This window comes from Somniosus microcephalus, chromosome 2, assembly GCF_052327205.1.
Source record: "Somniosus microcephalus isolate GS21.2 chromosome 2, FLI_Smic_1.0, whole genome shotgun sequence".
Taxonomy (NCBI): Eukaryota; Metazoa; Chordata; class Chondrichthyes; order Squaliformes; family Somniosidae; genus Somniosus; species Somniosus microcephalus.
Genome location: NC_140988.1, coordinates 8,037,058 through 8,064,093, shown reverse-complemented (window position 1 = coordinate 8,064,093; position 27,036 = coordinate 8,037,058). Strand labels below are relative to the sequence as shown.

The 27,036-nt window shown below is 42.5% G+C and overlaps 1 protein-coding gene across 5 annotated transcripts in view; it reads left to right on the top strand.

Annotated features, from left to right (window-relative positions):
• Window positions 1-27,036, top strand: part of rap1gds1 (RAP1, GTP-GDP dissociation stimulator 1) — a 94,448-nt gene that overhangs the window by 9,635 nt on the left and 57,777 nt on the right. For 4 of the 5 annotated variants that reach the window (XM_086006395.1, XM_086006386.1, XM_086006377.1 and 1 more), the window contains exons 2-4: window positions 5,036-5,143; window positions 19,856-19,978; window positions 26,237-26,362. In XM_086006395.1, coding sequence (XP_085862521.1) covers window positions 5,036-5,143; window positions 19,856-19,978; window positions 26,237-26,362 — 357 coding nt within the window. Of the gene's footprint in view, window positions 1-5,035; window positions 5,144-19,855; window positions 20,037-26,236; window positions 26,363-27,036 lie in introns of those variants that run through there. The other variant, XM_086006400.1, reaches the window with a different exon arrangement.

Genomic DNA, 27,036 nt, shown 5'->3' with positions numbered 1-27,036 from the left:
TTGATCAGATTATTAATAAATATATACATTCGGTCGACTTAAAAATCCCATGTTCTTCCCAATCCTGGCCAACATTTATCCCTGCACCAACATCACTAGAACAGATTATCTTGTCATTATCTCATTGCTGTTTATGGGGCCTTGCTGTGTGCAAATTGGCTGTCGCATTTCCCTGAGTTACAACAGTGACCACACTTTAGAAGCACTTTGGCTGTAAAGCGTGTTGGAACGTCCTGATGTTGTGAAAGGTGCTGTGTAAATGCAAGTTCTTTGTACATGGCACTAGTTTCATGAGCAAAAGTTTCAGCAAGCTAGTATTAAGGATTGCATGCCAAGATTAGGTAATAGTATGTAGTAATTTAAATTGATTAAAGGGGAAAAAAAAGAAAGAAAACAACATTTAGTTATAACAAATTTTATATGATTATCAGTGAAGCTTGTTGAATTGAAACCAAGCAAATGTATACTGTTGACGATGCTTAATTGTAAAAGTTATGCTTCTAAGCTCAGAATTGATGTGATTGTGTACTACTTTGCAAAGTTATTAAAAAGGAAGTGTAGAATTTCTGGTTTCCCCCAGTTTTGTTGTGGAGAGCACCCTATTGTAGTTTCTTGGTAGCAATTGAAGGTACAGTTCATGATTGGGGTTTGAAACCAAAAGTGACCACCTGGACAGGTTAGCATATTGGGCAAGTGATCGTTTAACTGCTCTGATGGAACTGTGAATGTATTCCTGTAAAGAAGCAGAAAGCTTCTTGTTTATGTTTCTTGCAGTCTGCCTCCCACGTACATCTGGGTGCATAAGATGCAGTGAGTAGACTAATTTGTTCTAAGATGTTACACCCAGGGGATTTTATAATCAGACCAGAGACCTTGTCACCTATTTTTCTTTGTGTCTACTGGCTTTATGGCCTTGATTGATTTTTAGCCCCTTATGATGCAAAAGGAGTGTGTGGATATACTGTAACCGATGTGGGGTTGTACTGTTGGCATAATCATTGGTCAAGGCAGGTTTCTATATTTCCAGTGGTACTGCTACAGTTTGTAAAAATTTGTTTTTGCAGTATTACAAATTATCAAGGGAACTGCTATCTGACAAGTTATTCAGTCCCACGCAGTTCGTGAGAAGGTGTTGGTGTGGCTGATAGGAATCTGGATCATTTGAAATACCAGATAATGAGAGCAATTGATTTTGTTTTGCTCGGCCTAGTGGTATATGTGGGAGGAAGCGAAATGGATGTTTATATAAAAAAAAAAAAAAAAAAAAAAATTCAGGTGGAGGGGCAAAGAGTGACCTTGTTATTCAGTTGCTTTATAATGCCTGCTCATGCAGTTTCCTCCAACGTTAAGGCTCGAAAGAAAGAGATTACATTTTATAAAGTGCCTTTCAACCTCCGGGTGTTCCAAAGTGCTTTACAGCCAATGGAGCACTTTGTAAGTGTAGTCACTGTTGTAATGTAGGAAATGCGGCAGCCAATTTGTGCACAGCAAGCTCCCACAAATGGCAATGTGATAATGACCAGATCATCTGTTTTAGTGATACTTTTTTTTTAATTCATTGATGGGATGTGGGTGTCGCTGGCTAGGCCTGCATTTAGTGCCCATCCCTAATTGCCCTTGAGAAGATGGTGGTGAGCCACCTTCTTGAACCGCTGCAGTCCATATGGTGTAGGTACACCCACAGTGCTGTTAGGAAGGGAGTTCCAGGATTTTGGCCCAGCGACAGTGAAGGAACGGCAATACAGGTCCAAGTCAGGATGGTGTGTGGCTTGGAGGGGAACTTGTAGGTGGTGATGTTCCCATGCGTCTGCTGCCCTTGTCCTTCTAAGCGGTAGAGGTCGCGGGTTTGGAAGGTGCTGTTGAAGGAGCTTTGGCGAGTTGCTGCAGTGCATCTTGTAGATGGTGCACACTGCAGCCACAGTGCGCCGGTGGTGGAGGGAGTGAATGTTGAAGGTGGTGGATGGAGTGCCAATCAAGCGGGCTGCTTTATCCTGAATGGTGTCGAGCTTCTTGAGTGTTGTTGGAGCTGCACTCATCCAGGCAAGTGGAGAGAATTCCATCACACTCCTGACTTGTGCCTTGTAGATGGTGGAATGACTTTGGGGAGTCAGGAGGTGAGACACTCGCCACAGAATTCCCAGCCTCTGGCCTGCTCGTGTAGCCACAGTATTTATATGGCTGGTCCAGTTCAGTTTCTGATCAATGGTAACCCCCAGGATGTTGATAGTGGGGGATTCAGCGATGGTAATGCCATTGAATGTCAAGGGGAGATGGTTAGAGTCTCGCTTGTTGGAGATGGTCATTGCCTGGCACTTGTGTGGTGCGAATGTTACTTGCCACTTGTCAGCCCACTTTAGCATTGGATGGTAATATTAGGAGTCACATCTTGTGTTCTGGGAAAGTATTAATTTATGGAAGCATTTGATAATTTAATAAGGTTCAAACTAAAATTATATGGAAGTACTTGTGAATCAGTTACAGTTCTACTCTTAAGAACCTCCTCAGTGTCTAGTTCTCCAGCATTTGTCCATGTAATCTGAGGTGTTAATTTGTGTCCGATCATGCATACATATTGGCTGTAGACCCCAGCCCTGCCTACCCCTTCTGTACATCACCTGGCTACGCTCTCTTCCTCTTCCGTCTCCCTCTGCCCTCTTCAGCAACTTGTGCCTCTGCCATTGGAGACGACTCCCCAGCCAGTCTTGTCTACCGTTGTCCCGCGGTTACGTCTGTCCTATACCAGCGCATGACCTCCCTCTGTTCCTGCCTTCTCCAAGCTTCTTTCTGTCACAAGAACCATCTGCTGCTCACTTCCCATCCAACTTCTCACCAGTTACCCTTTTTAGTCCTTCTGCTAATTGGATAGCTCTGTCAAAGAGCTGGCACATACAGGATGGGCTGAATGGCCTCCTGTGCTGTAAGATTCTATGCTTGCCAGCATGGAAAATGGGTTTAGGCTGGATAGCTTTCAGCCAGCACAGACACGATAGGCCGAATCGCCTCCTGTACTGTAAATTTCTATGATCTTTAATAATTGCCTTTGCTTTGACACTATTCTTGTCACTTACAAACCCACCATTGTCCCATGTCTCCTCAAAAAGCCCACACTTGACTAATGTGTCCCCTCGATTGCTATCTTGTATTTAATCGCCCTTTCTTTTCCAGGGTCTTTGAATGCTATTACTTCCCACCTCTCTGTTCACAGCTCCCTGTTTAAATACCTCCAGCCAGTTTGACTGTCCGAGTCAAAATCACCAATGATATCCCCTGTGACTGGTGCATTATCCCTCCTTGTCTTTCTCAACATCTGACGTTCATTGGGGTCGATAATGCATCCTCCTTCACTGCCTCCTCTTGGTGCTCGTGTGGTTTTGCGCTTGCCTGTCTCAATGCAGCCAGTGAATTTCCAGTGATGCTTTCTCTTCCCTCTGTAGCATAGTTCCCTCTGGAGTTCCCATATATCCATCCTTGGCCCCTTCCTCTTCCTAATCCACATGCTGCCCCTCAATGACATCATCCATAGGCACAGGTTCACTGTCCATAAGTGATGGCTCCCAGCTTTACTGCTCCACTACTTCCCTAGACCCATTGATCTTTCTGATCTTGTTGTGGTTGAGACAGAATTTCCTCTAATAGAATATTGAGCAAACTTTAATCCATTGTTTTCAGCCCTGCCAAAAGCTCCACTTTCTTGCCAGTGACTCCATCTGCGTTGCTGAAGCGGACTGTTTGAAACCTTGGGGTCCTCTTCAAGCCAGAACTGAGATTACAGACTTCATAGTTTTTACATAACCAAAACCACTTAAATTCACCATCACAATATCTTCTGCCTCCATCTCTACCTAACCCCCATGGTTGCTGAAACCCTTATCCATCTTTTTGTCACCTGTAGACTCACTTGCTCCAGTGTGCCACTTGCTGGATTCTTGACCTCCACCCTTCACATGCTCCAACTTGTACAAAATTCCACCCACAGTTCACACCCTGTCCTGCACTAAATCCTGCTTGCCCACCACCCCTGCCTTTGCTGACCTACACTGGCACCCAGTTCCCCAACACACATTAAATGTTTAAATCCTCATTCTTTGCAAATGGTCTCGCTCCACCCTAATTCTACCACCTTCTCCAGCTTTGTGCTCTGCGGTCCGGTGACTGGACGTCGTGCATTCTCCCTTCCATTTGCTCCACCATTGGTGGCAAAGCTTTCGGCCATCTCGGTCATGCTGTCTGGCACTCCTTCCCTAAACCCCTCTGCCATTGCTTTTCTCCACTTTTTTTAAAAGCCCCCTGAAAACCAAATATTCAACCAAGCCTTCAATAGCCACAAGAGTTTCAACTTAGTCTTGGTGCCAATCCCCTCCTCTTCAGTGAAATACCTTCGGATTTTTTTTGTTAAAGGCACGATATAAATGTGAGCTGTTGTAGTAATGTCTCTGTTGCCAGATTACATGAATGATATAATACTGTTTATGGCTCTTACTCACATATATTTAAAAAAAAAAAAATACTACCATAAAAGATAATCAGCACACCGTATACATACCAGTTGGTTGAGATGCCATTATCTTAGGACCGTTAAAATTAAACTGATCAAGAATAATCGAGCAGCGGCGGTTTTACTTCTACCTTAAACAAGTCGTGATGCAACAATTGAGCTTCCTCGCAAAAAGTATTTGAATGGTGTTCAAGGAAGTGGTGCAAACGAAAGGGTGTGCATCACCAAATATAGTGCAAAAAGATTGTTTGAGAAAGTAGAGAAATTTACAACTAATCATTAGTCAATTTCTGACTTTAAAAAAAAAAAAGTTTGCTCAAGCTATGGTTTGAAAAGGAAAATGTCTTGTGGAACATGGTGATTATTGCCTATGATGAAGTTAACTTTGTGGGGGGGAAAAGTAAAAAACCAGTGTACTGTTTTAAGTAATTCTTACAAGATTTGATCAAAATCAATACATTTTGATGCCTGTTGTATAAACGAGCTTTGATATAATTCTAAGTCTCTGCAGTGATTTCTTGTCTTTTCTCAAACAAATAGATAACCTAAATGATGCCCTACAGAAACTGAAGCTGACCGCTGCTGATGGTACATCAGATAGCGTAGATGGATGCCTTGACTGCTTACTCCAAGCCCTGGCTCAAAACAGTGAGTAGATTATGGGGTATACTTTTTATGCTAACGACTAACTGGTTTAAAGAAAAAAAGCATAAAATTACAAAGGGATATTGATAGATTAAGTGAATGGGCAAAACTGTGGCAAATGGATTTCAATGTAAGCAAATGCGAGGTCATATGGATCACAAAAGGATAGAGCCGGGTCCTTTCTAACTGGTAAAAAGCTAAAAACAGTGGATGTCCAGTGACTTGGTGGTCCAGGTACATAGATCATTAAAATGTCATCAACAGGTACAGAAAATAATCAAAAAGGCTAATGAAATGCTGGCCTTTATATCTAGAAGACTAGAATACAAGGGGGCAGAAGTTATGCTGCAGCTATACAAAACCCTGGTTAGACCACACCTGGAGTACCGTGAGCAGTTCTGGGCACCACACCTTCAGAAGTATATACAGGAAACTCTTTTTTAGATGGGACCGACGTGGTGCCAGTTCATCAAAAATTCCGGATAACCGAGAGCTATAGTAAAAGATATGGAGAGCTGAGAGCTCCGTATAAAGCAACAAACCCTGTTGCTTAGCAACAGTTGCAGAACAATGGCCACAAGTTCCAAGCGTCTCTAGCTTAGCAACAGCTGCAGCCACACCCGATTGCACAGCAACAGATCGAGGAAGGCAAGTAATATGAAGTAAAACTTACCTGCATCTACTCCTGAATTTTGCCGGTTAACCGAGATTTCCGGTTATTTAGGTGCCGGTAAATCGAGAGTTTCCTGTATTGGCCTTGGAGGATGTGCAGCGTAGGTTTACCAGAGTGATATCTGGACTTCAAGGGTTAAGTTACGAGGAGCGATGACATAAATTAGGGTTGTATTCCCTAGAATTTTAGAAGGTTAAGGGGTGATCTGATTGAAGTTTTCAGGATATTAAGGGGAACAGATAGGGTAGATGGAGAGAAACTATTTCTGCTGGTTGGGGATTCTAGGACTAAGGAACATAGTCTAAAAATTAGAGCCAGACCTTTCAGGAGTGAAATTAGGAAACACTTCTACACACACAGGGTGATAGAAGTTTGGAACTCTTTTCCACAAAAGGCAATTGATGCTGGATCAATTAATTTTAAATCGGCGATTGATAGCTTTTTGTTAACCAAAGGTATTAAGGGATATGGACCAAAGGCGGGTATACAGAGTTAGATTGCAGATCAGCCATGATCTCATTGAATGGCAGAACAGGCTCAAGGGGCTGAATGGTCTCCTGTTCCTATGTTCTATTGCACCTTCTAGCTGTTCAGTGCTGGAGGACATGTCACGTCTAACAGTGGAATACCTTCATCAGTGATGATCCTCAGTTACCTCGAGTCTCCAGATTTTCCGATTAATGCTGGCCGTAACCTAGTTTTTAAAAAAAGACTTAATGTTGCTCTAATGCACATGATAATGAGTAGATTCATGTCTAGTTATCTGTATGGCAAGTTTCCACCTTGACTCTGCTCCAGGCGGAGTTGAAGTGTGTGTTTATTAGTTGCTTCCCTGCTTGGAAAAATCGGGATACTCTGGGACATTTGGCCAGATTGAGAACAGCATCAGCAGAGACCCAAGACTCGTTCTTATGCCAGTCCCCTTGAAGTATGATTTGCAGCCTGCAGAGAAAATGCCTATTGCCATCTGTTGTGCAGCACTCGCCCTTCCTTTTACAATATACCCAGCTGGTGAAATGTTTTCCTGGAGTCAGGTGGCTCTAAATCAGTTCCCAAGCCCGTCTGAAATTCTAGACCCATCTTACATTGAGTACAGCTGCTATGGAATGCCTGCAGCCCTTTCCCATCAGTGGTGTCACCAGTGGCCCGGAAGCAAGAAGGTCCTTTTCGTTCTCAAAATGCCCGTTTTGTTTTCCTTCCATATGACTTCTGGTAATGTTATGATAAATAGTACAGAATAAAAAAGGTCTTGGGAAAATGTTCGTGCATTCTCAGCTCCTGCGGGTTTCACTTCCGATATAGGAGTTCAAACCTTGACCTAGATTAACAAAAGCTGAACTTCAGAGTTCATCTTGGCAGTAACAGGTGTGAACATCCTAAGAGAGTTGTAATGTTCATGTATAATGCTGCATACAAAACATTAATTTTGGAAAATAAATTTCTTGACACTAAGAATTTGGGGGGAAATAATCTGAAACTCCAGGATGATTTGGACAGGTTGGGTGATTGGGCAAAAGCATGGCAGATGCAATATAACGTGGATAAATGTGAGGTTATCCACTTTGGTGGCAAAAACAGGAAGGCAGATTATTATCTGAATGGTAATAGATTGGGAGAAGGGGAAGTGCAACGAGACCTGGGTGTCCTTCTGCACCAGTCGCTGAAGGTAAGCATGCAGGTGCAGCAGGCGGTTAAGAAGGCAAATGATATGTTGGCCTTTGTAGCGAGAGGGTTTGAGTACAGGAACAAGGATGTCTTACTGCAGTTATACAGGGCCTTGGTGAGACCACATCTCGAGTATTGTGTGCAGTTTTGGTCGCCTTATCTGAGGAAGGATGTTCTTGCCATGGAAGGAGTTCAGCGAAGATTCACCAGGCTGATACCTGGGATGGCAGGAATGACGTAGGAGGAGAGATTGGGTCGATTGGGCTTGTACTCGCTGGAGTTTAGAAGAATGAGGGGATCTCATTGAAACTTATAACATTCTGACAGGACTGGACAGACTAGATGCAGGAAGGATGTTCCCGATGGTCGGGGAGTCCAGAACCAGGGGTCACAGTCTAAGGATAAGGGGTAAGCCATTTAGGACAAATGAGGAGGAATTTCTTCACCCAGAGAGTGGTGAACCTGTGGAATTCTCTACCACAGAAGGCAGTGGAGGTCAATTCATTAAATATATTCAAGAAGGAGTTGGATATATTTCTTAAGACTAAAGGGATCAAGGGGTATGGGGAGAAAGCAGGGACAGGATACTGAATTTGGATGATCAGCCATGATAGCATTGAATGGCGGAGCAGACTCGAGGGGCCGAATGGCCTAATCCTGCTCCTATCTTTTTCTATGATATGGGGGAATACCTATTATCTCCTCAAATTTGACTTTCAAGTATGCTCCATCTCTCCAGTACAGCAAAGGTGACAACAAAGTTACTGGTGAAGATGGCCATTTGATCCATATTCATTCATTCACCCGGAATAATTAGTGCTCTTTGCACTGCCTCTGACGTCTCGGTTTGATCTTCACTTCCTCTAACTGGTATTTTACTATTTTTGACGATGTAGTTCATCATTCAATTCGCTTTGTTGATTGCTGCACTGCATTGGTTGGAATACTAAGACCCCTCGGTCTCTGTCAATTTCATTATTAGCTGTTTCAACACTGTTCCTGGAATATGTATTGGCAATTTATTTTCCTTCCTATACGCAGGACTTTATTTTGTCTGTATTAAATTTCATCTGCCATTATTCTGCCCACTTGCACACTTTGTCCAACTTATTCTGTGATTTCTGTGCTGCCTCCTAGTTTGGTATAATCTGCAAATCTGGCCATTTGGTTTCTTGAGTTCAAGTCAGGGACAGAAATTAGAAACCGTAGTAGTCCCAACGCTGATCACTGGTGCACCCCACTCGGGGCACACTTCCTCTCCTCCGCCACTGATGGCACTCCTGTAATAAGTACCTGTTTTCTACCCTTGAGCTAATGCACATGCTAAAGTTTCATCCTGGATTTACACCTGATAACAGTTTATTATATGTGGAACTGGAGTAAATCTAATGGATCTATAGTTGCCTGTACAAAAGTAAAATACAGGAAACTTTGTGATATCTGGCACTGACGGGACCGGCGTGTTGCCGATCTATCAAAACTGCTGGACATACTAAGTTAATGTTGCAGCATTCAGAGGTTTTCATCTCCGTATCTGACAACAAACACTGTTGCTTAGCAACAGCTTCTAAAGAGGCAGCTGCAAGCGTCTGTAGCTGAAGCTGTTGCTATAGCTGCAGACCTTGCAGTGGCTGACTGGGGGGGGAAAAAAAGAACGAGAACTTAAAAAAAAAAAAAAAACTTACAGAAAACGGCGCCTGATTTTTGCCGTTAGATCGAGTATTCCGGACATACAACCTCCGGATAAACCAAAGTTTCCTGTACTGCAGGTACTAGAAATCTGAAAGTACAAACACAATGCTGGAAATACTCAGCAGGCCAGGCAGCATCTGTGGAGAGAGAAACAGTGGACGTTTCGGCTTGATAACCTTTCGCCTGACAGCACAGAAGGAGGCTATTCGGACTACTGTGCCTGTAGCACTCTTTAAAAGAACTATCCAATTAGTCCCATGCCCCTGCTCTTTTCCCCATAACCCTACATTTCTTTTTCCTTTTTAAATATTTATCCAATTCCCCTTTGAAAATTTATATCAGTCATTAATTTTGCATGGGATAACTCTGGGGAGGGCATATTGCTCACATCTTCCCTTGTGGGTGCTTGGAGCGAATGGTCATTTGGAATGTCTACTCTCTTGTATTCATCCTCTGTTTCAAGGTTTTCAAGCTGATCTATTTCCTGCATCTCATCAGTTCTGATTGCACCCTTACTGTTGAAGTATTGAAAGAATTTCTTGCTGTTCAGTTTGACATCTGCAGCTGTGCTCTTTTTCGATCTACCTTTTCCTTTTTGATCAGTGTTTTAACATGTTTCTGCATGTTATATTCATCCCAGTAAACGCCAGCCTCTCTTCCTGCAAGACTTTGAGGTTAATTTCCTCTTTAACTTGATTTGTTAATCCATTTAAGGTCATGCCCTTTTTAGACTGAGCTTGCTGGTTTTAGGTGTGTATTTATCCTGCACATGCAACAATATACTAATTTCTGTACTATAGTGTCCTCCTTGTAAAATAAAATACCTTCAAATTTTACGATTTATGTATTTTAAAAATTCTGACCGCATCATGTAGATAAAGATATAAAGTGAGCTTAAAAGCTACAGACTTGCTGATAAACTGCAAAACTGCTGATGAATTATAAACTGATGTACTTGCTCCTGATCTTATTTCCAAATTTGTTGAGACTTGCAAATCTGGCTTTGCAGCACCTCTGCCACAAGAAACGAGTTGACTGCTGCAATTTCAAATATTGATTTCAAGTCCTGCAGTGTGCCTTGATTTTAAAAGTACAAAATTAGCACTTTTGAGACTGGCTCAATAACCTGCCGTAAGATTTCAGTTCTGAGAAAAATGAAAATGATGATACATAATTGTGGGTGGTGCGATGGTACAGCATATTGGGGGCTTGACCATGAGAGTAAGTACCACTGTGTAGTAAAATGTGCACTGAGCCCAATGGCCTACACCACTGATGTCTGTCTGCCACACTGCAATGTGAATGGTTGCCAGGCGGTTCACCTTTGAGACAAATGGATGGAGGCCTGGTTGTTTGTCCCACTGGCTGCAACTGATGACGTTTGGGACGAGGGGGGTTGGAAATACCTTTGCCAAACAATTCATTTTAGATCGTTTTCATCTCTGAGCTGCCATAAATGAACACTTTTTTTTTGTCTAACTTAAATATAGAATTAGCAATGATGGGAGCAATCCCTGACTAACATTCGGGGAGTTGAGAAAAACCTTTGGCGTCGAGATGTTATTGCAGTCCTCAAGTGTTTAATGCGGCATGCTCAGCAGTGCATTGAAATGTCAGCCTAGATTAGGTGCCAGAATCTCTGGAGTGGGGCTTGAACCCACAACCTTTTGACTCAGCTGAGCGTACTGCTACTGAGCCAAGCTGATCTAGAACAATTCACAAGGGCCTGTCTTTGTGTCAATCTTCAGAAAGCTTGCATTTCCTTAGACTGTATCTAGCAGCGAGAGAAATGGATCGAGTGTTGGCATTTTTTGCAGTTCTTAACACTTTTGTTAGTAAAAGTTACTGAGCATGACATTTTTTAAATCTACCTTCTACATGGGTTTGAATTTTATGAACATTCTCTTAAGATCATTGGAAAGACTGTCAAGTATACAGGGAATGGTGCAACTAGGAGGAAGTCTGAGACTGATTTTTCTCAATTGCATGCCTCCTTTCCTCTACCTATTCTGGCTTCCTGACATCACCCCTGAACGGCCTGGCTCTAATTTTAAGGTTCCGCCCCCTTGTTCTGGCCTCTCCCACCATAGGAATAGTTTCTCTGTATCTACCCGATCAAATCCTTTAATCATCTTAAACATTGCAATTAGATCACCCCTTAATCTTTTATACTCGAGAGGATACAAGCCTAGTCTATGCAACCTGTCTTCATAGTTTAATCCTTTTTAACCCCATTAGTTATTGTCATACATTTGACCCAGAATTCCTGGGCAATTGATTTTTCACTGCTGTGGAAGGATACAAACTTTTTAAACTCTGAAATTAAATTTAATAAACATTATTACATTTCATAGAAACATAAAGCATCTGAGATTTTATTTCCCTTTTTCTTTCTCTCTTTTCCCCACCCTGCCCCGGATCAACCAGCACTTGAGTTCACCAGAAGATACTGATGTGGTTTGGGATTGAGAAGGTTTAAAGACTAGGAAATGAGTTACTATTAAATAGGTTGAAGTACAAGGAAGTGCGAGTTGCCATACTACCAACCAACGATCTGATTGTCTCCATTGTATTGGGAGCTGTCAGTTAAACATTGTGTTCATCTCCTGTGGAATTGTTTTGTTTTGTTGGGGCTTGAGTACTACTTTTAAGTTGATTACAGCAGACTTGTGTTTTCTCTGTTGGGAAAGAATTGACATTCGCATAGCTGGATGGATTTTTAAAGACTGTTTTCAGGTGCCTTAACCACCTATTGTGAAAGCTGGCTGGATTCAACTATACAACAAAATATTTAATGTTAGAATATGCAGAGATAACCAGAGGAAAAGCAGTGACCTTTGACTCTTTGTTCCAAACCTATTTATAAACCAACGGAGGAGGCAAGTATGCTGTTGGTAGGTATGGCAACCAGCCTGGTAACAATGTACCCTTTGATTGTTGATTGACAGCTCCATGCTATGACCAGTTCAATAATTCAATTCTTCTGTTTGTAGTTAATGTAGAGTTGAGCACACCAGCTCCATTGGTGGACTCCATTTCACACACTGGTCCAAGTTTGGTGTTATCAGGAAGAATTAATGAAGCATTTTTGTCTTGATTTTTGAACCAAGAAGTTGTAAGTTAAAAGTAATCAAGTGGAACCTGTTGTGTTGATGGTGTTGTCTAAGTCATACAGTCTGACAGTGATAATTCTGAAGACTAGGAGAATACAAGATATCTCGTGTCCTTTCCAGTGACCAAATTATACACTGATTTTCTTATCGACCTTTGATGTTCTCTTCGACCCTGGCAGTGCAACGTTGCTAGCCATTGAGGATATGAGACCACACTTCGGTTCATAAAGAGGAAGGGTCCGCTTGGGGACTGGTCCATGGCACTGAGCACAAGCGAAACATCTGGGAATAACATGCAGCGATTGAGATGAATTGTTCACCCTCTTGACATGCCTGACTCGTGCACGCTTCCAACGTTTGCTTGGAAAGTGAAGACCAGAATGATGAGTGTAATATCTAGACTGCGTGTGTCAAGTTTGGTGAAGCAACAAGCGCACGTTGGCACCACTTTCATTTTTGTTCTAAATTGTGGCTTTGGATGCGATTCTATGAAAATTTAAATGCTCTATGTAATAACATCTGAAAACTACCTATAGTTGTTTGAGAGACTGCTGTGACCACATCGGTTTTGTTTAATCGGTAAGATAATACAAGTGAAACATGTACTTAATTTTAATCTGGTTGGCTAAATGGTAGCACTGTGTCAGAAGGTTGCGCGCTCAATTCGCACTCCAGGTTACTTGACCACATAGGCTGGCTAGTCTAGGAAATGCTAGAGTGTCAGGTGCCATCTTTTTTTTAGACCATTAAAAAAAATCCCATGGCAAGAGGAGCGGGGAGTTCTTCGTGTCCTGGCCAGAATTTGTCCTCCACATACACCACCAACGCAGACTAATTGGTCATTCATCTCGCAGCTCTTTGTGAGACCTTGCACAAATTGGCTGTAATGTTTGCCTACACAAACAGTGACTACACTTCAGAAACTAATTAATTGGCTGTGAAGTGCTCTGGGGCATCCTGAGGACATAAAAGGTGCTGTACAAATAAGATTTTTAACTATTAGCATGATGGAATTGCATTGTGGTTAGATGTCTTAAGTTTTATTTTGTCAAATAAAGGAATGGAAGGGGGAATAAAAGTTGCAGAATTTGGAGAAAGACACCAAAATGAAACCAAAGAGATTAATAGCATAGTGGATTCGAGCACTGCTCTTGGCTACTTGCTTTTGATTCAATTTAGACTATTTGGATGAAATTTCATCGTAAATGCTTTAAATGAAATAACTTGGATATTAAACTACCCACAAATCCGGACATTGAACTACCCACAAATCCGGACAGATTGTCTTGTTTTTCTCAGAGCACAAGAATGGCTGGTGTGGGGAAACTGAGCAGTTTTTTTTTGTAGATTAGTATTGGAAGCGGTAAGTGGTGCTTTACTGTGCCTAATCTGTACTGCACCTGACCAAGGAGTGTTGGGCTTAGTGGTTCATTCCATGAAATTTACTCACCTTTTAAGTATAACATTTACCAAGGAGCAGAAAAGAGATGAATATGCCAAATGAAGAACTTTTTCTTTTCTTTCCAAACCAAAGGGCACCGTTGTGTTGATCTGTTGCATTAGAGATCAGCGGTTACCTGCCTGAAGGAAGTATTTTGCAGCTCGCAATCATTGGGAGGGAGCGACTAAGAATTCACAAAAGCAAGAAGATTGGATGTTTAGAAAGACCAGACAGCCCTGCAAAAATGATGCTTTGCTGGCATGATCAACTCCTTCTGCCCAGTCAAGTGCTTAATTACACATTTGCAGTTTTAATAAAATGAGTAGAAATTGAAATATAGGCATTACATTAGGTTGCATTTTTTTTTAAACTGGAGCTGGAGAGCAGCTTTATAATGTGGTACATTAAATTTAATTACACTTAGCTGTGATTGCTGTACCATCTCTTAATGCCCACTATCTAAAGGCTTTCATTCTCGTAATTTCATTTTAAAGCAACAACGGCATCTTTAAGTGGTACAGTAATGTGTTTGGGAGCTAACCATGGCAAACCACACTGAGCAGTGTGCTACTTTACAACAAATAATACTCTGAAAATGCCTATTGAAATACACTGCACAGCAATCCTAAAATTGAATAGCTGAAAGGTTATTCTGAGAAGGCTTATTATAAAATGTATGCTATTGCCATTTTTGTTTGCCCCTCGTGTGCTTAAATTGTGCAGTTCAAAGGCTGAAGTTCTTAGTTTTATCTGTGATCTTTTGAAGTGCATCTTATAGACTAATAGGTTTTCTTTTAAGATGGTTCCTTCAGCATTTGCAATAAAGCTCCACTCTTTCCCCTTTTTTATTTAAAAAAAAAAACTGATGCTTTTAACAGAATTAGCCTGTCTCCCATTCTGCATCTATAGCAATTGCAGCTCTCCCATAACTATCTTACTGGGTAAGTGTGCACATTTTGTTGATTTTTAAAATCTCACTTGACGGTCAGCCCCTAGCACTCAAGTTCCATTAATAATTGTAATCCTCAACATTAGTGTTTCCTACCGCGTCTAGGCCATAAGTACTTTGATGGCTGAAAGCAACCGAGCATATTCAAGGTCTCCTTTAGAGGAATACTCCAATAACACTCCTGCAAGGATGCAGCTAGATACATCAGTGAATAGTTGTCATACAGACCAAAAACGGCCCAGGTTCCATTGCTGGTTGTTAATTGAGTACACTTCACTTCAAAAAGTAGTTACAGATGTGACGCACTTTGGGACATCCTGAGTATGTGAAAAGCACTATATAACTGCAAGTTTGTTCTTTCACCCTTGACCAGATCACCTGAATTATATGCGAGGTTGCCTGGTGGTTTAATGGATAACTGCACTGCCTAGTGTGGTACTGAGCTATTCAAACCAGGAAAAAAAACTCCCAAAGCACTTTACAGCCAATGAGCTACTTTTTTGAAGCGTAGTCACTGTTGTAATGTAGGAAACAGCAATGTGACCACGACCAGATAATCAGTTTTAGTGATGTTGATTGAGGAATAAATATTGGTCAGGACACTGAGGATAACTCCCTCTGCTCTTCTTTGAACTAGTGCTATGGGGTCTTTTGCGTCCACCTGAGAGGGCAGACGGGGCCTCAGTTTAATGTCGCATCTGAAAGACGGCGCCTCTAACTGTGTAGCGCTCCCTCAGTACTGCACGGGGAGTGTCAGCCTAGATTTTTGTGCTCAAGCCTCTGGAGTGGGACTTGAACCCATAACCTGGCTCGGTGGCGAGGGTGCTACCAACTGAGCCACAGCTGAGAAAATCCAAGTTCAAGCTACAGTATGAACTGCACTGGCTCATATCAGCCAGGATGGCAGTGGATGTTCTGTAGCCCACCTTGGCACTGCTTGCCTAGGAGGATCAGGGTTCCTGGTCTGGATCACAATGCATTGATCCTTAGTAGAAAGTGCCCAGGTAGACTTAGGTTAAGGACAGGTTCAGGCACTGCTGTGATGTACCCAAGGTTAAATAGTCTAATGAGATCTGATATCTACGTTCACACAAGAAGAATGGCCACTTGAGCAATGTACCATGCAGTCAGCACCCATGGAATCATACCCCTGTGGGTCTCGTGCCTGCAAGAGGCTGGGAGAAGAAAATTGTAATTTACATGATGGCTAGCTTGGAACTCGATATTTTAGGTTATGGGGTGCCCGCATACATTAGAAAGAAAGACTACATTTCATATTTGTAGAAACCATCTACAATTCCTGTAATATTTTGGGGGGACATATACAATCGAGTCAATTTTAGGGTAATCCAGTGTAACCTGTTAAAGGCTGATTGCCACTGAGTTGGATATATTTCTTGAGGCTAAAGGGATATGGGGAGAAAGCAGGGACAGGATACTGAATTTGGATGATCAGCCATGATCTCATTGAATGGCGGAGCAGGCTCGAAGGGCCGAATGGCCTACTCCTGCTCCTATCTTCTATGTTTCTAGGAGAGAAACCAGCTAGCATGAATATGCATCACCTTTGCTTTTCTCTTTTGCAAACTACCTCCCAAGATCTTTGTACAATTATGAACGATATTTTAGTTCCTTCAAGATTGCCCACTGCGAATAGTCCTTTTCTCTTGTCCTTTCCCCACCCCAATGCTGCAAGCGATGCATAAAAAGTCAGAACTAAAGTTCCACATACAAGTTTCTAGTTTTTCCACAAGGCATGGATTCCAGCCTGCTTCCTAGTGTTGGGTATAAGTGCATTTTGTATTGAGGATTTCAATGTATTATGCTGAGGAATGGGCCATAGATGTGATTTTCCACATCCCACTCCCTTACATTGCCAATCTCAATTGCACTTCACTGGGGAGATGAACTGATACCTTCAAGTGAGTGGGCAGAATCAGAAGAGGGTTGCCTTTCGGGTCCCTTCCCATATGTATCTTGGATGCCTGCTTGATTTGCCGGAGGTCAAAGAGGAAACCACCCACTCCTCCAGCCCTGGCTGTTGCACGGTCTGCTGAGAATTTGCAAGAAAACTGAGATTACAGTGAAGTCCGAGTGCTGAGTTATGTTTGGCTGTGGAAGAGGAAGATGTACTTTTAATCTGCTTTTGTGTTTGCTAAAACTAATAGATCCCCTTTTCCCCATCTCCTCTCCTCTGCTCCAAAAGATTTCTAGGCCAGCCCATCAATCGGTTTAAATAATAATAACGGCGATAGTCCTTTTATTGGAATCCTGAATATAAATGATATTCTGGGTGACCCCACTGGGCCAAAGATTGACTGATTTGCAGTTCTGACGTGTAAAGCAAGAGATGGTAAAATGAAGCAAACAGATTGGAGCATAACCAGACAATATGTTGATGGGATGAGGCTCAAATGGGACAGTTTAAAAAGGATTTTCTTTTTCATGGTACAGAAATAGCTAGAGGATTGAAGAAAAAAAATTCAAAACTAATCAGAAATGGATGTAGGATTTGTACCTGAAGTACTCTTCAGAGTAGTTGTTGAAAGACAGTGAGTTGCCAATGTGCAAATTTAATTCCAGATCAAGACTAATCCGTTGATCATTCTCTCAGATTCAATAAATAGAGCGCTTCAGATTAAACGATTCAGTTCATACATTTATCACCCCAGACTATTACCAGCAAACTATGCCTTGATTTCTGTGGGATTTATACCTTGTGGTTTTTATACTAAATTCACTGAAAACATTTTTGTAACAGTAATAGCAAAGCATATGGGATCTTGGACTTCATAAATAGAGGTATTGAGTACAAAACTAGAGAAGTTATGCTGTACCTTTATAAAGCGCTGGTTAGGCCACAACTGGAGTATTGCGTCCAGTTCTGGTCACCACACTTTAGGAAGGATGTGAAGGCCCTTGAGGGGGTGCAGAGGAGATTTACCAGAATGGTACCAGGGATGGGGGATCTAAGCTACAAGGACAGGTTGGAGAAGCTGGATTTGTTTTCATTAGAGCAAAGGAGGTTGAGGGGTGATTTGATAGAGGTGTACAAGATTATGACGGGTTTGGATAGGCTAGACGGGGAAAGGCTGTTCCCACTAGTTGATAGTACAAGGACTAGGGGACACAGATTTAAGGTTTTGGGCAAGAGATACGGGGGGGTGTGAGGAAAAACCTTTTTACGCAGCGAGTGGTGAGGACCTGGAACTTGCTGCCAACGGAAGTGGTGGAAGCGGAGACACTCAATGTTTTCACGGGGAGACTGGGTCGGCACTTGAGGGAAATAAACTTGCAGGACTTCGGGGATAGAGCGGGGGAATGGGACTGACTGGATTGCTCTACAGAGAGCCGGCACGGACTCAATGGGCCGAATGGCCTTCTGTGCTGTTATGACTCATGTCTGCTGTTAATTTTCAGTGGGAATTTTCATAGCTTTTTCATTCACAATATCAAATTTAAATCCCAGTGAAATGGTAGTTATGTAGTGAAGAAAAACGGAACTGTAATTTGAGAATTTTTAACTGCGCTTAATCACTATTGTCCATTAGCTCTTAAATTTAGACTGGGAAGGAAAGGGTTACTACTGAAGTCATCTATAAATCCCAAATGACCACTTGATTTGTGATTTGCTTTTTCTTACGTTGGAATTTGAATCAGAAATAGTAATATCTGAAAATTAGATTACAGTGAAGCAGGTTTTGTGAAGATCATTTGGTTTGAAAGGAGTCATATATCTTGGGTAGCTTTGCTGATGGTAGAATCACAAAGATTGTGATCCTACTGCTAAGCATATGTCAAACTTTTTTAATGTGTTTTTTGATACTATTCCAGCACCAGTATTGATGTGAAAGAACCACAGTTCCACTTGAAATCTGACCCAATTTACCAGGCAACTTGCTGTAGAAACCCATACAAAAACTGTTGCAACAATCTGAAGCCAGCATGTAGTTAGCCTTTGGCCCTCTAATTAGCCAGAATAACTCTACAGCTGTTGATTTTGCTCAACCACTTCCTCATCGCTACCTTTTGTCCTTGTCACCAGCAAACCCCCTCAGTCTTCTATCCAGTCATTTCTCCCAAGTTTCTTTGCAGCCTAAAGTCCAAGGGGCACAAACATGAGTGTATCTCGCTCACACCAGGCATAGCTGTCCATCGCCAAATCTGGCTGACCCACATCAAGCCCTACTAGGCCCCTCCTCTACCAAAACTGCCCGCTAATGTAGGATCATTCTGGAGAGCAATGATCGACCCTTGACTTCTCTCCACAACACGCAGCCTCCTTTAAATGCTTCTCCCCTGCCCACTCCACCCTCACCTGTAACAAGTGCAAGGAGCTGATGGATTTGTTTTTCACCAGAATAGAGCCCATCCTTTTAGCTGCCTCTTTTACTTGCTCACCAAGCCAAACCCCCCCCCCCAAAGCGCTGAATCCCCCTCTGTCTAGTTTCTCTCCCATATGCCCACCCAAGCACATCTCTTGTTCCCTCAATCTCAATCCCAATCCACTGACCACCCAACTTCCCTTCCTGGCCAATGCAAGCTGACATTGTCAGTGATTTTCTCTCCTCGAGCACTGGCTCCCTCCCTTTCTAACCACAGTCATCATCCCCGCCTCTCAAATACCGCTCTTGACCTTTCTGTCCTTGGAAACTCCCAACTAATCTACGGTGTCCCTTTCGTCCGAACTGGCCACCGACCTGAAAGGTTAACTCTGTTTCTCTTTCCACAGATGCTGCCTGACCTGTTGAGTATTTTCAGCAATTTTTTTTATATTTCAGATTTCCAGCATCTGCAGTATTTTGCTTTTGCATCCTAATATCTCCTTTTGATTTGGCGTCCATGTCTTCCTCACAGCTCTGTGAAACACCTTGGGAAATTGTTCTACATTAAAGGCACCCATGGAATTCAACTTGTTGACATAACTGCTAATGGATATTGTACACTGGTTGCATATAATTCTTTTTAAAAAAGGCACAGCTGATTTAGAAATTATCTGAAACGGCCATGTATAGATGTATGATTTGTAATCTTGTTTCCCAACGGGTCAAAAGCTTCACGCATGCAAAATCCATAACCCAGCCAGTTCACTGATTGTTGTTTGCCATGGGTAAGAACACCCATGTTTGCTATGACTTTGATTTGGACTTGCTTTAATTTATTATTTCTGTGTTTGTTACAGATGCAGAAACCAGCGTAAAGGTCCAGGAGAGTGGAATCCTTCAGGTTTTCCCACGTCTGCTGTCTCCACATTGTTCCTGTGCAGCAAAAGTAGCAAACATCATAGCAGAAATAGCCAAAAATGGTGAGGTTTTCCACAAGAACTTTCTCTGCTGGAACATCTTCAGTTTTGCACCTCATCTGTCAGTATATTTTATTTTATTATTTATTTGTTTTTTTAGAACAGCAGCCATTCATAGTTGTAAGATTTCATATTTCAGTGAATGTTTTGTTGGCTGGCTTCAGTATTTCATGCAACAAAGTAAATCTGCAATTTATCACTGAAACAAAATCATTTTATTTTTTGAAGGTCTTTAATTAATTAGAATAATTACGTGCTGTAGCAGTCGATCTCGCGGGGCGGTACACCCGGAGCGTCCAGTCTAAGTGTAGTCTTCAAGTTAAGTTATTAGGGTTAGAGGGCAGAAGATAATTGGATGAGGGTATGCAGATGTGATCCAGTTCCGATTTTAAAAGTCATACATTTTGTCAATGTTTTATGTAATACTTGGATTTTTTTTTATAGTTAAATAGCAAAACTTATGGCAATTTGGCAAGCAGGGAAATACAGTTAGTTGGAGCATAGGGCTATCTCTGCAGTAAAGGCTGCGGAAGTAGGAGATGAAAAGCGCAGGTGCTAAATGCCACCACTGGCGGGAGGGTAATGAGGTTACACAGTGTGCAATATAAATGTGGAAATAGGAATTTTTAATGGGGATAAGGTGACAGAAAGTTAGTTCTTCCAGACAGGGAATATGTGCAGTTAAGATTTTCAATATATATTTTATAATATCATTTATTGTACCATTATGACGTGACTTGTCCATCTTTATGAAAAGCACAAGCATATTTAAAGCAGTTCTTCATTACAGTTGGTTGTAAAAGGTTACTGCAGTGACTATTTTCTGACGTTTGTATTGACGGTACAGTACAAGCCATGGCAACTCATAAATGTCACATTTAGACATAGATGTACTATGTTATCAGATGCTCATGACGTGCCATTGTTTTTTCCTTTGCTTTTAAAGTTCATTTGTATTTTTTTTTACATTTGCGAGAAGGAGTGAACCCAAAACATTGACCTCCAGTTGTGTATTACTGATAACTCATGGCGATCTGTGATTATTTGATGGGTTAATTGTGTACATTAAGCAAAATTGATCTGGTGAAAGAAAGCCTAAAGCTGGTTTCTAATGCATTTCAGCTTTCTTGGAGTTGTTATACGGTGCGATTTTAGTTTGCCATCCACAGTCGGTGATCTTGTGTCTGAAAAGACAGATCAGAATCTCTTTTTTGGTTGTGGGGGGGGTGGGGGTGGATTTAGTACATCTTTAAGAGCTTTGTCAAGCTGTCAAACCATATGTTTGATTAGCATCATGCTAAAGCTGTTGTGGTGGTAAGTACATTTTCAGCTTGTATCAATGCTGCTTTAAAAAAAAAAGTAGCCTTCAAAATCATTAAACGTTGTTCGTATCACTTTTTCTTTAATTCTGTTTCTAATCCTACATCGTTAGTTGCGTAGTAAAATGTATTTAATTTGTTGGTCATTGGTTTTTACTCTTTTTATTTCACATTTTTCCCTTCTAGTTTGACCTGATTTTGGCTCTCCTTTATAGCTTTCGAGTTCTCTTATTATGTTTGTTGTTTTCCTGCTCTGTGATCTATGCCGTATGCGCCTTCACACAGCATTCAGATTTTTTTTTTTTTTTTTTTAAACTCGCACATTCCAAATAAGTGTGGGTGGAACACGATCAATTTGCACTGTCAGACCTGGGTGACACTGTGATCTTCTGAAACATTGCTGCTGTACGTGCCAAGGTTCCCAGTTGAGTTGATTTATGTATTAAACATCAGAAGTGGGATAGCAACGGGTCCTAACCACATTAACCCTTTGGAATTCGCAGGATTACGCTTTAAGGTTCCAGTAGATATATTGAGATTATGCAGGCCTTCCAGTTGGTGTTCTAACTACAGGAAACTTTGTGCTATCCGGCACCGACAGGACCGAGCTGTTGCCATCCCATCAAAACTGCCGGACAAACCAGCGCTAATGTTGAAACATATGGAGATTTTGAGCTCCGTATCTGGCAACAAACCCTGTTGCTTAGCAACAGCTTCTAAACAGTCGGCCGTACCTTGCAAGTGTCTCTGTAGCTTAGCAACAGCTTCAACAAGACCTTGCAGAGCCTGACTGGTGGGGAAAAAAAAGCAACGAAAAGAAAAAAAAAACTAACGAAACGGCTCCTGATTTTTGCCGGTGGCTCGAGCATTCCAGACAGTTAACCTCCGGATAAACCAAAGTTTCCTGTACTACAAACTGACTCATTTTGTCCCCTTTCTATCCCCTTTCCTAATTTACTGGAAGAATGTTACTACACCTGGGCTAAATTATGGTACAAATATTGTGCTGGAGAAACTTAATACACATTTCAACATTTAGCATTACTTGTTACCTGGGTTTGCGGGAGGATATACTGGCTGAAGCGAGGACCAGATGTCTCATTGTGTGCTTCCTTTTATCTAAAAAGCCACATCGAAAGAAGACCGAATACCTGCTGTGTTGATGCATGAACATGCTGCGCAGAGTTTTTTAAATATGACTTTTCCAGCATTCTTAATCACAGTTACCTCCCTTTGCTCTCGCATGTCTTTAGACTCTGTCATCAGTACCCAGCTTTATGCTCACCCCTCACTGATGCTCCCTGTTGAAATCCCGTAAGTCTGATTTTCCCCTACCTGCACCACTGAAACTGCTTTGGCCACTGTCACTCACAACATCTTTTCTGATTGAATCTGTTGACACATGTCCTTCATTATTCTCTTCAAACTCTCTGTGGTGTTTAGCATGGTTTACCACTCTTTCGTCCCCCAGTTTTTTTTAATTCGTTTTTATGGGATCCAGGCATTGCTGGCAAGGCCAGCATTTATTGCCCATCCCTAGTTGCCCCTTGAGAAGGTGGTGGTGAGCTGCCGCCTTGAACCGCTGCAGTCCATGTGGTGAAGGTGCTCCCACAGTGCTGTTGGGGAGGGAGTTCCAGGATTTTGACCCAGCAACGGTGAAGGATCTGCAATATATTCTAAGTCAGGATGGTGTGTGACTTGGAGGGGAACTTGGAGGTGGTGGTGTTCCCATGCGCCTGCTGCCCTTGTCCTTCTAGGTAGAAGAGGTTGCGGGTTTGGGAGGTGCTGCCGAAGAAGTCTTGGCGAGTTGCTGCAGTGCATCTTGTAGATAGTACACACTGCAGCCACGGTGCGCCGGTGGCGGAGGGAGTGAATGTTTAAGGTGGTGGATGGGGTGCCGATCAAGTCGGCTGCTTTGTCCTGGATGGTGTCGAGCTTCTTGAGTGTTGTTGGAGCTGCACTCATCCAGGCAAGTGGAGAGTATTTCATCACACTCCTTACTTGTGCCTTGTAGATGGTGGAAAGGCTTTGGGGAGTCAGGCATTGAGACACTCGCCACAGAATACCCAGCCTCTGACCTGCTCTTGTTGCCACGGTATTTATGTGGCTGGTCCAGTTAAGTTTCTGGTTAATGGTGACCCCACAGGATGTTGATAGTGGGGGATTCAGCGATGGTAATGCCATTGAATGTCAAGGGGAGATGGTTGGACTCTCGCTTGTTGGAGATAGTCATTGCCTGGCACTTCTGTGGTGCGAATGTTACCTGCCACTTATCAGCCCAAGCCTGAACGTCATCCAGGTCATGTTGCATGCGGGCATGGACTGCTTCATTATCTGAGGAGTTGTGAATGGCGCTGAACACTGCAGTCATCAGTGAACATCCCCATTTCTGACCTTATGTTGGAGGGAAGGCCATTGATGAAGCAGCTGAAGATGGTTGGGCCTAGGACACTGCCCTGAGGAACTCCTGCAGCGATGTCCTGGGGCTGTGATGATTGACCTTCAACCACCACAACCATCTTCCTTTGTGCTAGGTATGACTCCAGCCAGTGGAGCGTTTTCCCCCTGATTCCCATTTACTTCAGTTTTACGAGGGCTCCTTGATGCCAGACTCGGTCAAATGCTGCCTTGATGTCAAGGGCAGTCACACTCGCCTCACCTCTGGAATTCAGCTCCTTTGTCCATGTTTGGACCTCCTTGGTGCTGCCCTCGCTCTATTCCACTTCTACCTGGTGTCCCAACATAGCCAGCTCATCTTCTGCAAAGGCTTCCCCTGCTACCACAGGAATGCCCCAAAGTTGTATCTCTCCTCTTCTCTCCTCTCCCCTTCCTCCTGTGACCTCATCTGTAGACATGGGGTCAGCTTCTATATGTATGCTGACAACATCCAGCTCTCCACCACAACATTCCACTCCACAACTACCACTAGCTTCATTGCGAATGAGACAGAATTTTCACCAGCTTAACATCAACAAGCTGTTCAGCTCCTGCCAAAAAACTTCCAAACGCTAGTCACGCCCCACCCCCAACTCTCTCCCCCTCTCCAGCTGCTTGTTTAGGCTAAAGCTAACATTGCAGAGCTTTGGTCTTCTGTTTGACACTGTTTGAGCTTCAAACGCCATATCCTGACTTTCACCAAGACTGTCTATTTCCAGCTCTGCAACAGAACTGGATTCCGTTTTACTTCATCTCCACTGCCAATGATGCTATCATCCAGGCGTTGTCACCTCCAAGCTCAACGCTGCTTTATCCTGGATAGCACCCCATCCACCACCTTAAACATTCACTCCCTCCACCACCGGCATACTGTGGCTGCAGTGTGTACCATCTACAAGATGCACTGCAGCAACTCGCCAAGGCTGCTTCGGCAGCACCTCCCAAACCCGCGACCTCTTCCACCTAGAAGGACAAGGGCAGCAGGCGCATGGGAACACCACCACCTCCAAGTTCCCCTCCAAGTCACACACCATCCTGACTTAGAGGTATATCGCCGATCCTTCATCGTCGCTGGGTCAAAATCCTGGAACTCCCTCCCTAACAGCGCTGTGGGAGTACCTTCACCACACGGACTGCAGCAGTTCAAGAAGGCGACTCGCCACCACCACCTCCAGGGCAATTAGGGCTGGGCTATAAATGCTGGCCTTGCCAGCGACGCCCACATCCCATAAACGATTTTTTTTTTAAACTTCCCTTATCAGCCTGCCATGCTCCACCTTGCACGAACTCTTAACTTGTGAAAATCTCCACCGCCCCTGTCCTATGCTGCACTGTGTCCTGCTTCCCTATTGTTCTTGTCACCAACTTCCATTGGTTGCCCCACCCATCCAACATAACAAATCCAATCTTGATCCTAGTTTACAGATCCCTCCATGGCTACGCTCCACTGTGCCACCTCATCCAGTCATATATGCTAATATGTGCTCTCCACTCTTTCAAATCTGGCCTTATTTGCATCTCTTCCCTGGCCTCTACCGATGCCACCATAACTGACTGATCCTTGAGCCGGCTGAGTTCTACACTCTAACACTGTCTCTAAAACCCTTGTGTATTTCTAGCTCTCTTTCCACCTTCAACAATTTCCTCAAAACCTCTTTGATCATGCCTTTGCTCACCATCTGATTCTGCTGTTTACAATCAGTTTCTGTCTTGGAAACACATTTGGGATGTTTACTATATTAAAAGAGCTATATAACTGCAAGTTGTAGTGGTGAGGGTTGTGTTGGTTGTTGTGGAGGCCCCTAGAGGAAAGCATGGAAAAGTTGTCCATGTTTGTACTACTCAGTAGCTGTATTAAGAGTTGCATTAGGATCAAATTGCCTGCTCTTTTCGCCAAGAAATAGTACATAAGGTGGACTTAAAGGGAAAAGAGGGAAAGAAAATATTTATTAAATTTCACCTCCGACAGGATTGTGCACTGCCCATTTCGGTTGATTAAAATCAATATGTCTAGTGATGCATTCCTGAGATCAATTCTATTTGGAGCTGCAGTTTTAATGAAGCCATTTTGCAAAGCCACATGCAGAAGAAGCTTGCTGTGGATTGTCCATTCAGCTATTCCTTCTGTTAAACAAAATGGCTGCCGGTCAGGCAGGTTTTTCCATTATTACTTCCATCCATATAAATATAGGGTTGTCCATAAGTGAACGTTGTAGACTCCCACGTGTGTACTCATTTTTGTATTTGAAATGGCAGTATAACTTCTTGGCAAGTATTTTCAGTGAAAATGTTGAAATGTGATTTACCGTTTCTGTCCAAGTCAGAACTAATTTGAAGTGGCAAAGATAGGTTTAGAAGATTATGCGCTCACGTTTCACTATAAGCAATTGCCTTGAAACCTAGAAGTGAATTCCACATCATCAAATGTCCAATTAAGGACTCAGTACTGTACTGCAATCGGCGTGTTTTGAGCAATAGCTTGACTTGATGTCCATACTGTTTACAGAATTCATGCGAAACCCATGTGTGGACACAGCATTGATTCCACCTTTGGTTCAGCTGTTGAACAACAGAGATCAAGAAGTGCTTCTTCAAACGGGACGTGCCCTGGGGAACATTTGCTATGACAGCCGTAAGTCCAGAATGAAGATGGTATTGTAATATTCATGACCATATTTAGGACTCTTAACAAATCCTTTTTACTAGCAGACAGCTAATGGTACTAATACTTTACTGCCAAAAATATAACCTATGAATCATCGAGTCATTATCCCTCAATATTTTAAAAACAAACCATATTTAGCAGCATGTGCATAAATGTGCCAGGAGGTTTTGAGTCCTTGTAAAATTAATATACACATTAGCTTTAGGTGTGATCAAAATTTAGTTTTAATAACTTCATGCAGTACTATTTTTTGAAGACATTCTGTTTTGAATTAGGACACCTACCACAAGCAGTCTGAATGTGTTCCAGGACTGGTGTATTAATATTCTTGGGTGTTATTCTCAGAGCCTTGTGGTAGTTTTATTTCTCAGTAGCCTGTCTGCTCTTGCATTGAATTGCTAATACAAGATGCAAAAGCTCCTTTCAGTGTTGCTACTGTTGAATCATGGTTAACACAATTAAGAACTGAAATCTGCAGGGTTGGGTACAGAAGCACAGTTGGTTTTATTGATGCACCAGTTTTCAGACTAATGGATGTTGAGCGAAATAAATATTTTAATCCTTTGTATAATCTGTGTGCCGCTCATTTATGTGTTGATTACCTTCCCTCCCGCCTCTCTTCCACCCCTCTCCCTCTTCCC